This window comes from Geotrypetes seraphini, chromosome 17 (assembly GCF_902459505.1).
Source record: "Geotrypetes seraphini chromosome 17, aGeoSer1.1, whole genome shotgun sequence".
NCBI lineage: Eukaryota > Metazoa > Chordata > Amphibia > Gymnophiona > Dermophiidae > Geotrypetes > Geotrypetes seraphini.
In genome coordinates this window covers 22,499,440-22,515,712 of record NC_047100.1, presented here as the reverse complement: position 1 = coordinate 22,515,712, position 16,273 = coordinate 22,499,440, and the positions used below count along the sequence as shown (strand labels likewise).

Genomic DNA, 16,273 nt, shown 5'->3' with positions numbered 1-16,273 from the left:
CAGGACTGTGAAATAGCGCCATGTCCAGCGGTTCAAGAAACAAACAGAATTTTGCACAGTAGGACCCAATGGAGATTTGGATCCTGGACTCCTGTAAGTCCTTATGCATTTCATACTGCCTTTCCTAAGCCAGTCCTTGGGGCACACCTAGTCTTTTTGAGTTTTCAGGATATCCGAGTTAGATCCTTTCCAAACTAGATTACTGCAATTCCATCTACCTTAGTCTAACCAAAAAGAGTCTTCATAGACTTCAACTAATTCAGAACACCGCGGCCAAACTGACCTTCGCAAAACGTAAATTTTGACCACGTCTCTCCACTTTTGTCCAAACTCCACTGGCTCCCACTAATCGCCAGGGTTCATTTTAAATGCTCCTGCCTAGCTTTTAAAATCCTACACGGCATCCTCCCTCCTCTAATCCCTCTATCTTGGAACTCCCCGAGTCCCGACAATACCAGGCCCACCCAAAAACTTAAACTTTCCTTCCCCTCACTAAAAGGTATCCTCTATGCGGGAAAATTGGGAAAATCTCTCTTTTTCAGAATTACAGGGCTTTGGAATAACCTTACTACCCAACTGCGGACTCGGGTCTCCTTCCAACCATTCCGTAAGCATCTGAAAACCAGTCTTTTCACAAAAACGTAACGCTCTCCTCCCCCCCCTATTCTCAATCCACCAAACTCAATGTGCTGTTCTCTTCCTTTATTAAACTTTTGTAAACCGTGCCGAGCTCTATATTCATGGAGAGGGTGAGGTATATAAACTTAAGGTTTAGTTTAGTTTAGATTTGCAGGCGATGGAGGCAGTGCATGATTATCTATGTCATGCATATTCATTGTGGATATCTTGAAAACCCGATGAGAGATGCCCCGAGGACTGGGTTGGGAATTGCTAATTATTGCTTATTAAAGCCCATAATTGAAGCCAATATGCTAATTAAGTTAGGCACCTAACTTCAGGTGCCCTTTATAGAATCAGCCCCAAGGTGTATATAAAGCTTATAAATCTCGGGGAAGGTTTTTCTGATTTATGTTGGAGTGTTTAAACTGACATGGTGGGTTTAAAGTTAAGCAACCCATGTCATGAAGCACCTCTAAAATCTTTTCCTTCCTCTCATAGTGAGTAGAATTTCCAAAGTTTGTCGACTGAGTAGAGAGACTTATCTCTAGATTCAAATTTAGGAGGCCTTTTTCCGCCCTCGTGTTGTTTGATTTTTATATGCCTGCTGCGATTCTTTTCTAGTGCTCAGCAACATGTGGGAAGGGTATGAGGATGAGATATGTGAGCTGTCGGGACGATCAAGGTTCTGTGGCTGATGAAGAAACATGTTCTCACCTCCCAAAGCCATCAGCAACTGAAGCATGCAGTGTAACACCATGTGAACGATGGAAAGCTCTTGATTGGACTGCTGTAAGAACATTGCCTTCACTCTTTGATTTATACTGCTCTTCTTAAAAACATGAATTTCATATCATGTCTCGGAAACAAGAAGTAAAAAGAAAGGAAATGGAGAGTAGGACTAAATCAGTGGTCTCAAACCCTTTGCAGGGCCACATTTTGTAGGTACTTGGAGGGCCTCAGAAAAAAATAATTAATGTCTTATTAAAGAAATGACAATTTTGCATGAGGTAAAACTCTTTATAGTTTATAAATCTTTCTTTTTGGCCAAGTCTTAATAATAATATTATAAATTTATAGCTAAAGAGACATAGGATCAAGAAACTGTTTTATTTTACTTTTGTGATTATGATAAACATACTGAGGGCCTCAAAATAGTACCTGGCGGGCTGCATGTGGCCCTGGGCCACGGTTTTGAGACCACTGGACTAAATGGTCAGTTTTTCAAGTGGAAAAGGGTCAATAGTGGAGTGCCTCAAGATCTATACTGGAACCTGTATTGTATAACATATCCATAAGTGATTTGAAAAAATGAGCAAGATTGTGAGAAATTGCAGAAGGTTTTTTGGAGATTATGAGAGTGGGCATCTGGATTTAAGATGAAGAAGTGGAAAGTGAAGCCCATAGGGGAAAATAAAACCAATTACAAAATGTTTATGTTTATTAAAATCTTTATATACCGCATATACAGCCAAAAAAGGATCAAAGCGGTTTACAATATAATTCAATCAAAATTATGAAAAGAACTCCATTTAAACAGAAAAGAAGAGAAAAGTAACATTTCTAATATATAATATTACTAGTATTTTAGCCCGTTACATTAACGGGTGCTAGAATATATGTCTGTCTGTCTTTATTTCTGTCTCTCTCTTCCTCCAGCTGTCTTTCTTTCTGTCTGTCTCTGTCCCTGGCCCCCTTTGTCTGTCTGTCTTTCTGTGTATCTCCTTGCCCCTGCGTCTTTCTTCTTTTCTTTCTGTCTCCCTTCCTCCCTCTGTCTGTCTGTCCAAAGCAGCATTCCCTCCCCCCACACCACTTCCCTGTGCAGCAGCATTAGCGTTTCCTCTACCTCCCTTTCCCTTCCCGCGGTCCCGACTATGAACCTGGTGATTCCAGCGTGTGCAGCAGTCTTCACACGCTGCTTCAGGTCCTTCTACTGCCCTGATTTACTCTGGCACGTCCCCGATGACATCATCAGAGACGCGGCAGAGCAAATCAGGGCAGTAGAAGGGCCTGAAGCAGCGTGTGAAGACTGCTGCAGACGCTGGAATCGCCAGGTTCGTAGTCGGGTCCGCGGGAAGGGAAGGGAAGGGTGGGGCGGCAAAGGACTCGGGTGGCGGGGTCATCGCAAGAGCCAGTTCAGAAAGTTGCTGGACTCCTCTCGGCTCCGTTTTTTGGTTGGCCCCGGGAGGGGGGGGGGGCAGGAGGCGCTCTTTGTGCCCCAGTCCCGGCTTGTGGGGGCGATCGTCGGCTGGCTGGGAGCGGGCTTGTGGAGGCGATTGTCGGCTGGTGACGTACAACGCGCATGCGCACTCTCGCCTAGCGCGACAGATCAGATCTCAGGGAACATGCGGCGAGAGTGCGCATGCGCGGCTAGCATTTTATTATTTTAGATATAACAATCAAAATTAATTAAATTAAATGAAAAATGAATGAATTAATACACATTAAAAAATTACAAAAATGTCTAAATTATAAAAATGTATAAATGTAGACTGCAGTCCCGAATTCACATCCCGTCAATTTAAAAAGGCCAGTTTAAAAAAAAAAAAAGTGCTTTTAAATGTCTTTTGCAATTTTGAAAAGATTCCTCCTTTCTCACCAAAGGGGAAGTCATTATGGATAATACTCGTACATTGAAATTTCTGGCTGAGAATACTGCAGCTGCCAGAAACGCAACAGACAGAATGCCGAGGTTTCTTGAAAAGGAACGAAGAGCGAAACTGAAAACCGAGTACACCATTATGCCTCTATATAGATCCATGGCGTGAAGTAATTATTACGTAGGTCTGGCCACCCTATTTCAGAAGAGATAGAGCGGAACAAGATAGGATTCGGAGAAGGGCAATAAAAAGTAGAAAGGGAAGGAGCACTTTCCTTATGAAGAAAGTCTGAACAGGTTAGGGCTTTCCAGCTTGGAAAAGAGGTGGCGGAGAGGCGATATGATAGCTTATAAAATAATCAGCGGGTGGAACAATGAAATAAGAGCTGGTCGTTTTACCTTTCATAAAACACTGAACTAAGAGGGCGCTGTATGAAACTGCCAACCAGATTGAAAACGTGTTCAAAGTGCTGCAGTGAGCTTACTGATGAATGCTGGTCCAACGTATCGCGAGGGCTGCCATTAAGATGTATTCTTTTACTGTTAATTCCAGTTATTAGTAACTAGGGGGTCCCATTACTAAGCTGCGGTCTTTCACGTGTGCAAAAGGCCATTTTTAACTGCTGTCATAAATCCTCCAGTTTTCTATTTATTTCAATAATGGCCGGGCACTAATGTTAACACAATAATCTGAGGAGTTACCATTGAGTATTCTGTGATGATTCAGGATAATTCTCTAATATCACAGCTTTAAATAATTTAAATAAATTTACATAAATAAAGAAGTAAAGTGCTCAGACCCTACAACCAAATCTGTTCAGTGAAATCACTAAACTATGGTTGCCCCTTTACTGTCCCATGTCCTCCTGTTGTTGGATAATATTTTGCACTAGCCATAGATGTAAAATAAATATACAGAAGATCAACTTATCTGAGATTTTCAACAGGAGGCTTCTTGGTCTTACTAACGGCAGCCATAGACCAAAGTATTAAAATTGCAGGTGCTCATAAATGAAAACAGCTGAAAACCATTCTTATGAAACCCGGCCCTCGTTCCCACTGAAGCCTCTCTTGAAGTCTTAACACCATCGTACACCCAAAATGTACGGCCTATTAAGTAAAATCTGAACCATTTTAATAGTACACCTTCAATGCGTAATAAACATAGAAACATAGAAAGATGACGGCAGATAAAGGCTACAGCCCATCAAGTCTGCCCACACTATTGACCCACCCTTTTAAGTCTACTGACCCTCTTAAGTATAATTGTAATTATACTGCCACTCTACTGACCCTCTCTTTCAAGTCTATACCCTAGTCACATATATATATTTATCACATTACTGAGGCATTCAGCAATTCTCATTGGCTTCCAATCCAGGAAAGAATACAATTTAAATTCTACTGTATACTATTTAAAACTATAAATGGAGACAGCCCAACCTACCTAAACGACCGCCTCATCCAAACCACCTCTACCAGGCATAGAAAAACACACACCCCATTCACTTACCCCCCCAATCAAAAAAGTAAAACGGAAAAAAACTATAAAACGGACTGCTGGCCACTCAGGCAGCGAAGATAGACAACCAAGTCTCCAACCTATTGACAACAACCCCAGACTACAAGATGTTCAGAAAGGAAATAAAAACTATACTCTTCAAGAAATCCCTTAATAAAGCTTACTACCATGATAAAGTTTAACCCCCCTCTTACCATCCCCTCCCTAACCCCAGATCCTACTTTTCCCTCTATTGGAAACCTTCTCTGATCTAACGTTGTAACCCTTCTTCCATAACTCTTTTTGTAATCCGCTTTGAACCGAAAGGTAACGGCAGAATAGAAATCTGTAATGTAATGTAATTTGCTGCATTAGGTGCATATTAGCACCTAACACAGCTTCGTAAATCAATCCCTAGGTCTTATTGCATAAAATGGAACTTTACTACAGTAGCATAAGTTAGTGGTAAAATATAACGCCTTTATGGTAGCCTACGTGGATAATTATACCACCATACGTCGTCAGTTTTTATGTTCTTGCATGGACTCCCCATCGTGAAACAAATCTCTTTAAAGTTGGTGTTTACTTTTAAAATCTATCAGACTAATGTCCCAGGTAATTGCTTGCAAAATTGCCATTTCGCATTTGTTGACTTGGCCATGTAGGAAGCATTACAGTTGACGAAGGTGAGAGCATTTTCAGGTTCCTGTTTGATTACGTTTATTGTGGAATAAAATTCCTTTAGCTTACAGGTCAGTTGATGACCTAATGCAGTTTAGACAAGTTATAAACACGTTCCTGTTTAACCATTAGACTATCATGATTTATAGGTTTTTACACTAAGTTGAGTTTTAAGAAACACTTATTATTTATTTTATGTTATTAATGTATATCTTCTGATTTTGTAATGCTTTGTTTGAGCTTTTTCTTTTTTTTTCATTCATGATGTTATGCATTCTTGCTTTATAATCTCCCCTGGACAATTTTTGGGGAAGATGGGCTGAATACTGAAATAAATGATAGAAAGTATTTTTTCATGCAGCACCCAATAAGATGTGAAATCTGTGGCTGGAGGGCATGGTTGAGGTGACTAACATAATGGGATTCAAAAGAGTAGACTTGGGAAAGCCATAACTTATCACCGGTAATGAGCTTTCGAAAATAGATCGACTTTATGGGATCTTCCAAGTACTTGTGAGCTGGCTTTTGGAGACAGGATAGTAGTTTTGACGGACTTGTGTTATGTTCTTGAATTTCTGAGATTAACAATGGTCAGAACCATATTTTGATGTAGGTCTTTGCAAATGACTGGGTTTTGTTTTTTAAAGGTTTCTTATGGAACTGTTTCATTTTTCAATATCTGCTACAGTGTTCAGTGACTTGTGGTCAAGGTAAGGCAACTCGACAAGCGGTCTGCCTAGATTACAGCGGTCAGCTTGTCGATAGAAGCAAATGTGACCCAGACGACATCCCGGCAACTGAGCAGGTGTGCTTAATGTCTCCTTGTCGGTACCCTAACCATGATTATGCCAATCCAGTCCATCCTTTCCCACACGTGGATCGAGTGCGATTTAGTCCAACAGCAGGCGTTTTAGACCGAAATGTGGGCCAGACTCAAGCATCAAATGGCAACCAGTGGAGAACCGGACCATGGGGAGCAGTAAGTAATTCTATAAGTAGATACCTCTCTATACCTTCTGCGTTTCCTTGACTATGTTTTTTGTTATATGAGTCTTCAAATCTAATTTTAAACAGTAACAGTAGCTACTATATTTTCTCTTACCAAAGGCTTCTTAATTTGATGTGTTTAGTCTTTGCGAGAAAATTACTTTTGCTTTAATAGTTCCTGGGGCTAGAATTTGTGCTGGGGCAATGCAGCTGCGATAAGCTAGCTCTGCAAGGATTTCTAGCCTACCTTGAATTGAAAAATGAGTTGAAACATGGGTCTGACAGACTCATTTTTTTCAGTGTTCCAGTACGTGTGCCGGTGGCTTCCAACGCCGGGCTGTAGTGTGCCAAGATGAGAATGGTTATCCTGCAAGCAACTGTGACCAGGGATCAAAACCTGCTGAGCAAAGATCCTGCGAATCTGGTCCCTGTCCTCAATGGGTTTATGGGAACTGGGGAGAGGTAAGAGCTAATGAATGTCGATCATGAAGAAGAAAGACGTTTTACCGATACCCATTAAAATGATTTCATTGTCACATTGTGACTCTTCAGAAATATATTAACTTCTCCACATTTACTTTATATAGGTCATATGTATTCTTTTGTATTCGTCTTCTAAGTGTCGTTACCATATAGAGATGTTTTCTGCTTTTAAAATTTTGGTCTAATTAAAGAATGATGTTATATGTGATGGGGCTGATAATCGAAACTTAAACCCGTCTAAAAACCCACCCAAGTCAGCACTAAAAGACAGGTCGTCCAAGTGCTAATAATCAAACCTATTGTTTGGATGTATCCAGGCCTCTGAATGCTGCTGTGCGCGGGATCTAAAAGGGGCTTTTCTGGAGGAGTGGTTAGGGCGAGATGTGGGCTTAGTCGTCCTGCAGGGATAATCTTCTTGGACGGAACTTATACGTTGTGACTTAGATGATGTAAAAACAGGCATAAGTGGCCAAAAGATATCTGAAGTGACCATAAAAACATAAGAGTTGCCTCCGCTGAGGCAGACCATAGGTCCATTTTGCCCAGCGGTCCGCTCCCGCAGCGGCCCATCAGGCCTATTGCCTGAACAGTGGTCCCTGACTAATTTTATAACTTACCTCTAATCCTGTCCCTATAATCTACCTCTACTCTTATCTGTACCCTTCAATCCCTTTGTCCTCCAAGTACCTATCCAAAGCTTCTTGAAGCCCTGTAGCGTGCTCCTGCTTATCACATCCTCCGGTAGCGCGTTCCATGTATCCACCACCCTCTGTGTGAAAAAGAACTTCTTGGCGTTTGTTCTAAACCTCTCCCCTTTCACTTTCTCTGAATGCCCCCTTGGATTCAGTAACTCAGTACCACATGTTAGTAACTCCCCTGGTATGCGAAATGCAACTTGCAATCAACCTCACAAGTTGCATTATTATTTTACTTCCAAGAAATTTTATTAAAGGGGGTCAGATACAACCCTCTCCCCAGTCAAGACCCTGTACCTCCAGATTCCAAGACATAATCTCACAGCCCTCCCATGACCTACTAGAAGGTTTCCTTGGTTTATACTGGCTGGGTTGTAAGTGATCCCCAGTTACTTCTAATCTAATCTAATCTAATCCTTAGGTTTGTATACCGCATCATCTCCACGTTCGTAGAGCTCGACGCAGTTTACATTAGGAGAAATAGGAAGGAACTACAACAGAGGGTTAGAGGTAGAAGTGTGAAGAAAATTCTGTCCTGTTGGTTCAGAATGTCACCAGCTGATCCCTAGCAATATTCTGTTTCGGCTACTAAAAACAGGGAATTCCTTGGTAGATCATGGGAGGGGTCTTCATGGAGTTTGATGATTTGTTGGGTATAAGGAGGGGAGGGGTCATTGAGTCGTGGTTGAAGGGCTCCACACAGAATCTATTAAATTCCAGTCCCTGTAAGGTGGCACGTGGGAGCATTGGGCCAAGCATTAGTTGTCCAAAACTCTTAGAAGGACAGACTGACGGTCCATCAAGCCCTGTTTCCAACAGTGGTCAACCCAGGTCCCAAGTACCTGGCAGAAACCCAAATAGTAGCAACATTCCAGAGCTGAGATTGTGATGTCATAATGACTCATTCCATCAGTGCCTAAGAGCCAAATTCATCAGTGATGTCACAATGGCTTGATTGTCCTATACTTGGCTCACATAAGAACATAAGAGCTGCCATACTGGGACAGACTGAAGGTCCATCAAGCCCAGCATCCTTTTTCCAACAGTGGCCAACCCAGGTCCCAAGTACATGGCAGAAACCCAAAGAGTAGCAACATTCCAGAGCACAGATTGTGATGTCATAATGCCTCATTCCACCAATGCCTCTTTCCCTCTCTCTTCCCCCCCTCGCCAATGCCAAAATACTATGGTATACCTTTGCTGGCAAGAATGTCAAGCTGAAGAAGTCTCTTGCCTGAATCCTGCCTGTGCTGCCAGAGTCACACTCAAGTCGCGCATTTCTGCTGCCAACATTGGCACTCCTACTGGCATTGGCAACCAAAGTGTTCCTGCTATCTTAAGTGCTGTTCAGACTGCACGGGTTGGATTCACGCAAGACATCTTTGGCTGGTGGAATTTGGCATCTCTGTCTGCGGTGGCATAGTAATAGGGGTGTGGGGGCGATCCGCCTTGGGCATCGCATTGGTGAGAGAGCAGGCACTCATCCTCATTCCCCCCTCCGCCATGCGTGTATGCTGCTTCCCTTCCCCCTACCTCTGTAACGTTACTGGCCCAAGCTGCTGTCGCTCCAGCATCGGCTCTTCTTCCGACATCACTTCCTGGACCCGTGCTAAGGAAGTGACATCAGAGGAAGAGCCGACACTGGTGCTACAGCAGCTTGGAGGTTGCTACTCGCAGCAGGAACATTACAGAGGTATGGGGAAGCGACACGCACGTGGCAGGTGGGGGGAAGGGAAGGAGAGTATGGAGGTGGGGATGTGGGCAGGGCACCACCGCCCTGGGCGCCTCTCACCCTTACTACGCCTCTGCCCTGTCAGCCATTAAAACAGAGGGGGCTCAAACCGAAGGTGAGGGAGACTAGGCCTCAACGCCCTTTCATGGTTATGCCACTGGGACAAAGATGCCTAGTTCACTTTATCCAGATCACTTTGCTCGCTGAATATAGATTTCTACGATTGTAACACTGCTGCCGCATTTTGGCACTTTTGTCTAGTGCACCAAAATTTGTGATGGAGGAACTAGAACAAGACTTGTCGTGTGCCAGCGTCCACATGGCGAAAGACTGAACGATGTAAGCTGTGAAGTTCTAGACAGACCTCCAGACCGTGAGCAGTGCAACATGCAGAAGTGCCATCCAGACACCAGCTGGCGCACAGGCCCTTGGAGCTCGGTACGATCATAAATATTTATGTCTATGACGCTAGATTGTGCAGTGTTCATATGCTCAGAGCCCAGGTGCTGTCTGTACAGAATTCACAATCTATTTGCAGTGAAAGTTCTCCATAAGTACAGAATGGGAGAAACCCTTTCGAATCGGAGGTTGTCAGGTTTTTCTTGTGGTAAGGAACACCGCATTTCATTAAAATTATTTATATTGTATGCAAAGAAACTGGCATTAGATGTCAAACAAGTGAACTGATCATACAGGAAATGTCAAAATTTTATGTTTGTGAAGTGAAACGAAAAAGATGGACGATGAAAGGATCGTATAAGTACTGAATAATGGAGCTCCTAAATTGGCCTTTTGAGTCAGAGTCCCTTAAATTAAGGTTTAAAAAAAGGCATCAAAATATGGCTCCCTAATAAGGTCCAAAAACAAGGAACCAGAATGCCGTGGGGGAGAAAGGGAAATGGGGCTCAACAGCCACTCGATAGCCTCACAAAAAAAACCACAAGAGAGACTTGGCAGCTCCAAAACCATACCTCCCACTCCAGCAAGAACACAAGGTAACAGTTCCCACTCCCAGTAAAAAGAGAGGAACTCGGTGACACCCATCAATATCCCACTCCTATCCTTTCCCAGTCCTTTTCGCTTCTATAAACTCTACTCAACAGCTTTTTCCTCTCCTTCTTCTATACGTTGCTCTTCCCAAGACTTTTGTCTCCATTCCCTCCACCCACCTTCCCCTGTCTCATCTGCAGTCCACTTACCTCCTCTTTCTTCCTTTACCTATCACCCCCGCTACCTTCTCTTCCTTTCCTGTTCCTCTACCATTGTCTTTCTATCCTGACCCCAGAGGCATAGCGAGAGTGATAGGTGCTCCTTCCCTTCCCCCATACCCCCACTTCAACATGATCCTCGTGACTCCGGTGGCTCTTCCTCCGACATCACTACCTATGCATGGCGCCCAGAAGTGACATCAGAGGGGGAGCTGACACGGTCATGAGGAACACGTTGACGTTGCTGCTGCGGCAGTGAACAATTAGAGGTATGGGGGAGGGAAGAGGCGAGGGGAGGAGTGGGACGAAGTAAAAGGGAGTGGAGAGGAGGAGGGGTGCTGGACTGCCCCCCCCCCCCAGACAATGCCACTGCCTGACCCCACTCCACACTCCCCTTCCTATCCATCCCTTCACTCTTCCCTTCTTGTGCCCTGAACTCCCCTTTCTCTCCCCACCAGACTCCCCTCTTTCTTTCTGTGCTGCCCTGACCCTCTTACCACCATCAGTTCTCCTGTCCCCTCAAGCCCCATCCTCGGTACTCCTTTTGTCTCCCTTCCTGCTCTCTTGCCATTCCACGATCCAATCCCACCCCACTCTTATCTTTTCATGCCCCACTGCCCCATCTCTTCTCTCTATGGCCCCAAAAAAGGCCATGGACTTCATACTAGGTCCCTTCTGTCTCCATAATGATGATGATCCAGATTTCCTTTTTCTTCCTTCAGTGATCTGTGGAGATGTTATGGCAGCAAGGGCGGAGTGTGGGAGATGGAAGGCTGTGAGGGAAATGCTGCCTCCAGTTTCTTGTTCTAGGGTAGGAAGAGTTGTCAACTTTTGGAAAGACAAAACTCATCACCCAACAACCCCCACTCTCCACCCTTTGCTCTGCCCCCCCCCCCCTCCACCCATCCTGCCCTCAATAAATAACTAAAGCTGGGGCAATAATGTAGGCCACACTGAAGCCTGGCGAGTGGGGGAGCTACAGGAGGTTTCACTTTTCAGTCTCTTCTGTAAATGGCGCCCCAAATTTGATGCCGATATTCTAGAAAGGCCACTGCTGAAACCTGGTACAAATACCGCCGTGCAAATTGGGTGCGGATCTTTGCTATTCTGTTAACACTGCACGCATCTTTTGCCAACGCCCGTGACCCGCCCATTCTCCATGGCCGAGCCACCTTTTGATTTCTGCGCGATCCTATTTAGATGCCCAGTGTTACAGAACGATGTGTAGCCAGACAGGGGTCCAAATCATAATTAGTGCCAATACAGTGCTCGTTCAATCCAATAATTAAATGATTGGTGTCCATAATTATTGTGGGCACCGATCCGGGATCCACGCCCAATTGTGGGTGCCAAAATTTGAGCGCCATTTATAGAATTTGGGGGATGACGTTTACAGTGAATATATTATCAAAAGCCCACTCTCTTCTGGAGGCTGAGAGGTAACGGAAAAGAGCAAGAAACAAAACCTCTGACTGTTATGGAATCGCTTAATATGCTTGCTCCGATGTGTGCATTTGAGTCTTAGCATTTCCCAGTCCTTCAGGGCTTTAACTGAGGTCTTTTTCTCCTCCTGTTTTGTTTGTTGTTTTCTTGCTTTGGTTTTCCGTTACCTGTCAGCCTCCGGAAGAGAGTGGACTTTTGATAATATATTTAGAGTGAGTTCTACTCTTTCCTGTCTACAATGAATATCTTAACATAAGTATAGTATGAGTTACTATATGGGTATGCGATCATTGCAGATAACTTGAAACCAGATGGTTTGGGGAGGGCCTGAAGGACTGGGTTGCTTTCAAAACCATACCCCGCCAGTATTTTTCCAACTTAAAATGTTGTCTGGCGCTTTAGAGCAGTGAATCGCAAGACCACGTGCTGCTGCGACGAGATTTCCAGGTGTGCCGTGAAAGACGTCCTGTACGTGTGTCAGCCTGTGCTCCACTGCTTCCCTCCCCCTCCCCAGTGTAATAATTTCGGGGTTAGCAGATAGAAGGATTTCCGAAACCCGGCAGTCTAGGTTTTGGAAGCCCTCAAGCTTAGGGCCCGCATCTGGCATGCACAGGCATCGACATGATGACATCACGCATGCACAGAGGCCCTCCAGACGTGGGCCCGAGTTTAGTGTGCCAGGGCGGAAACAAAGTTTGCGAGACACTGCTTTAGAAAGAAGCTATAAGTGCAACAGCTTATAATCAAGTCTTTGTTTAATATTACGGTGAGCTGTATGCTACATATTGTATACTTAAGTAACATACTTAGAGGATGGGAAATTTCTGGTGCTAGATTACCCCTCATTCACAGAAACGTTTTTAAATGTGCTAGAAGGTGCTTGGTAATTTTTTTTATATCAGCTTTGGAATTTATGAGATTTTATAAAGATTAATGAACATATAGTATGTCAAGCTCAACTTGCATATAATTGTGCCAAACCTCATTCCATACATATATATATATATATATGTGTGTGTGTATTGGAGTTTCAGCACTTTATAAAGAAAAGAAATGTTGTATATATTGATATTGATTATATATATATAAGTTCCCAAGTCATGGTTTCTTCCAGTAACATTGGTTGAACAGTCACTTAATGTTTCTTGGTCCTGCCTCGGTGATCCCGGCGTGTGACCGCAGAATTGCTGGATGGTATTTATGTCATGCTTCTTCTTTCCCAGGAGTGATCATAGGGACTCTTTCATAAGGTACTGTTAGATTGCATTTTTCCAGCTGAAAGGAAGTTTGGTGCTGTGAAGACTTAAGTGAAAGACTTAAAGCATAGCTAGACACACAATGTAACTGCTTTCTCCCCAAACTACTCACTGAGATTCAGTGGCGTAGCAAGACAGTCAGTTTGGGGCGGGCCTGAGCCCAAAATGGGCAGGCATCTCTCTTTCCCTCCCTTCCCACCCGCAGCCCGTGCGGCATCTCTCTTTACCTCCATTCCACCCCTCAGCCTGTGCAGCCTCTCTACTTCAGGCCCGTGGCAGTGGTTCCTACACGCGCAGCTGACCTGGGTAGAGAATGAGACAAGGGCAAAATTTGTTCCCCGCAGATAATCGTGGAAACCATCCATGTCATTCTTTAGTTTCTATCTCAACCTCAGTCCTTTAATGCAAGGCTTGAAGGTCAGAGCAGTTGTGCCCATTAGATACTCTGATTCTTCCCTCTCTCCTTCAAGAATGATATGAGGATGGTTTCCCATGGTTAACGGAGACAAATTCTGTCCCTGTGTCATTCTCTACCTGGAAGTCTTCTCTCTGAAGCAAAACAATGTGTCAGAGGGAAGGCTTCAGATCAATCACCAGCAGCATGTGAGGAACCACTGCTAGTGGCCTGTGGCTGCCAGGTGTCCCTGGTAGCTTTATTTCTTCAGAGCATCTTGGAGAATTGGAGAAAAGGATGGTGCAGATGTTTCACCCTCAATGTAATCAAGCATTTGATGTGATTAGAAGAAATCCAGTGGTCAATATTCAACCAGAGGTGCTGACCGTGTCGCTACTTTAGCCTGGATATTCAGTGCCAGGCCATATGGTAGGCACCCTGCACTGAATATACCACTGAATATACCTGAATATTGACTAGGACCCATATAATTTTAAAAATCCTTCCCAGGCCCTTCAAAACCCCTTCTGATTTTCAACAACCTCCATTTGATCCTCTTCCACCCACAACAACTCCACCTGCCTGGCCTGCCATCACCATAGGGACCTCCCCAGGCCTATCTGGCATCCCAGGTGTCGAGTGGCGGCAGGAGCAAACTCACTTTCTCCTGCCCCTAGTGACAACTTCCACAAAATGGCTGCTGTGACCTCTCCTGCTATTGCAGTACGAGGATGCTTTCTCTGAGAGGTCACTGCATTCATTTTGTGGAAGCTGCCACTAGGGGCAGGAGTGAGGCGGGGTTCACTTCTGTTCTCAACGTCCCGCACTGGAGATGGCAGGTAGACCCATGAGGGCCTATGGTGGTGGCGGGCTAGGGAGGAAGGGGACCAAGTGGGGGAGTCATGTCATGGGGAGAGAGATTGGAAGGGGCCTGCTGTTTTGAGGAGGAGGGGTTAGAAGGAGGGATCAGAGAGCCTGGGAAGGATTTTTATAGTTTTTTGAGCACCCACATTACTAAGCAGCTGAACTTACCCACATTAGCTATGCAATGCGCCAGCACTGAATATTACTAGCCAGCTCTTCCCCAACAGCATCCCTGTACCACCTCTGATCTGTCCACTTTTTTGTTGGCCAGTCAGGGCTGATATTTACCAAGAGGATCTCCTGAATATCGGGTCCTCAATGCCCAAACAGAGCTTTTTGTCTTCACTCCCAGTCATTGAGGGTCACCAGCAAGTCAGATTTTCAGGATATTGCTTATGAATATGAATGAGAGAACTTTGAATGCTTACCACCTTGATTGTATGCAAATATCTCTCGTGGATACAACTGGAATAGTAAAACAGACAGCTAAATGTGATTTTTGTTGTTGTTGTTGTGTCATAAGTACCATTAGCCTATGAAGGATTATTAACATATTTTCCATGGTGCAAAATCTTAGCCAATTATTGCAGATCTTTTTCACATCAAGTTTATAAACTATTCTGTGATTGATCTCTTAGCTTAACATAGATTTACATTTGTGGAACTGAATAATGAAAACTTGTGTGCTCAACCATGAACAATATTTTGTTGTTCTTGTATGGATTTTCAACTTGGGGGGGGGGGAGCAATTATCATCGTGGGCTGCTCTTAAGTCAGGTTTAAGAACACAAGAATAGCCCTACTGGGTCAGACCAATGGTCCATCAAGCCCAGTAGCCCGTTCTCATGGTGGCCAAAACCCAAGGAGTAGCAACATTTTGTTATCTCAGAATAAGCAAGAGTCCGGAACCCCAATGAGAGCAACGTTCCAGAGCTGAGATAGTGATGTCATAATGCCTCAGAGCCAACCTCATCAGTGATGTTACAATGGCTTGATTGTTCTATTCTTGACTCATGTAAGAACATAAGAATAGCCCTACTGGGTCAGACCAATGGTCCATCAAGCCCAGTAGTCCGTTCTCACGGTGGCCAATCCAGATCCCTAGTACCTGGCCAAAACCCAAGGAGTAGCAACATTCCATGCTATCGATCCAGGGCAAGCAGTGGCTTCCCCCATGTCTTTCTCAATAACAGACTATGGACTTTTCCTCCAGGAACATTTCCAAACCTTTTTTAAACTCAGCTCATACCACATCCTCTGGCAACGCGTTTCAGAGCCTAACTATTCTCCGAGTGAAAAAAGATTTCCTCCTATTGGTTTTAAAAGTATTTCCCTGTAACTTCATCGAGTGTCCCCTAGTCTTTGTAATTTTTGAAGGAGCGAAAAATCGATCCACTTGTACCCGGTTCTACTCCATTCAGGATTTTGTAGACTTCAATCCTATCTCCCCCTCAGCCGTTGTCTTTATCACAAGTTGGTTTATAGTGACCGCAATTCAGGTTATTTTAACACAGGAATCCCATTTTATTCGATAAGACTGCGCTAAAATAAGCAAAAGAACCTGACTTAAGAGTAGCCCGTGTTGATGACTCCCCCCCTCCCCCGCCTTAGTCCTCGGGACACACCCGGTCAGGTCGGGTTTTCAGCGTGTTCATCGTGAATCTGCGTGAGACGGATCTGAATGTATTGCCTCCCTTGAATGCAAATGATGTCATCGATATGCGGTGCGAATATTCTGACAGCCTGATTGGTTGGCTGTGTCCTAAGGGTTAACGTTGATGATCACCTCTTTAAGGCAAAGCTAAGTTCAGC

General features: G+C 44.2%; 1 protein-coding gene across 10 annotated transcripts in view; it reads left to right on the top strand.

Moving 5' to 3' along the window:
• ADAMTS9 (ADAM metallopeptidase with thrombospondin type 1 motif 9) overlaps positions 1-16,273 on the top strand; it is a 385,044-nt gene that overhangs the window by 296,405 nt on the left and 72,366 nt on the right. For all 10 annotated transcript variants that reach the window (XM_033926508.1, XM_033926507.1, XM_033926504.1 and 7 more), the window contains 5 exons: positions 4-93; positions 1,243-1,410; positions 6,088-6,378; positions 6,687-6,848; positions 9,558-9,734. In XM_033926508.1, coding sequence (XP_033782399.1) covers positions 4-93; positions 1,243-1,410; positions 6,088-6,378; positions 6,687-6,848; positions 9,558-9,734 — 888 coding nt within the window. The remainder of the gene's footprint in view (positions 1-3; positions 94-1,242; positions 1,411-6,087; positions 6,379-6,686; positions 6,849-9,557; positions 9,735-16,273) is intronic.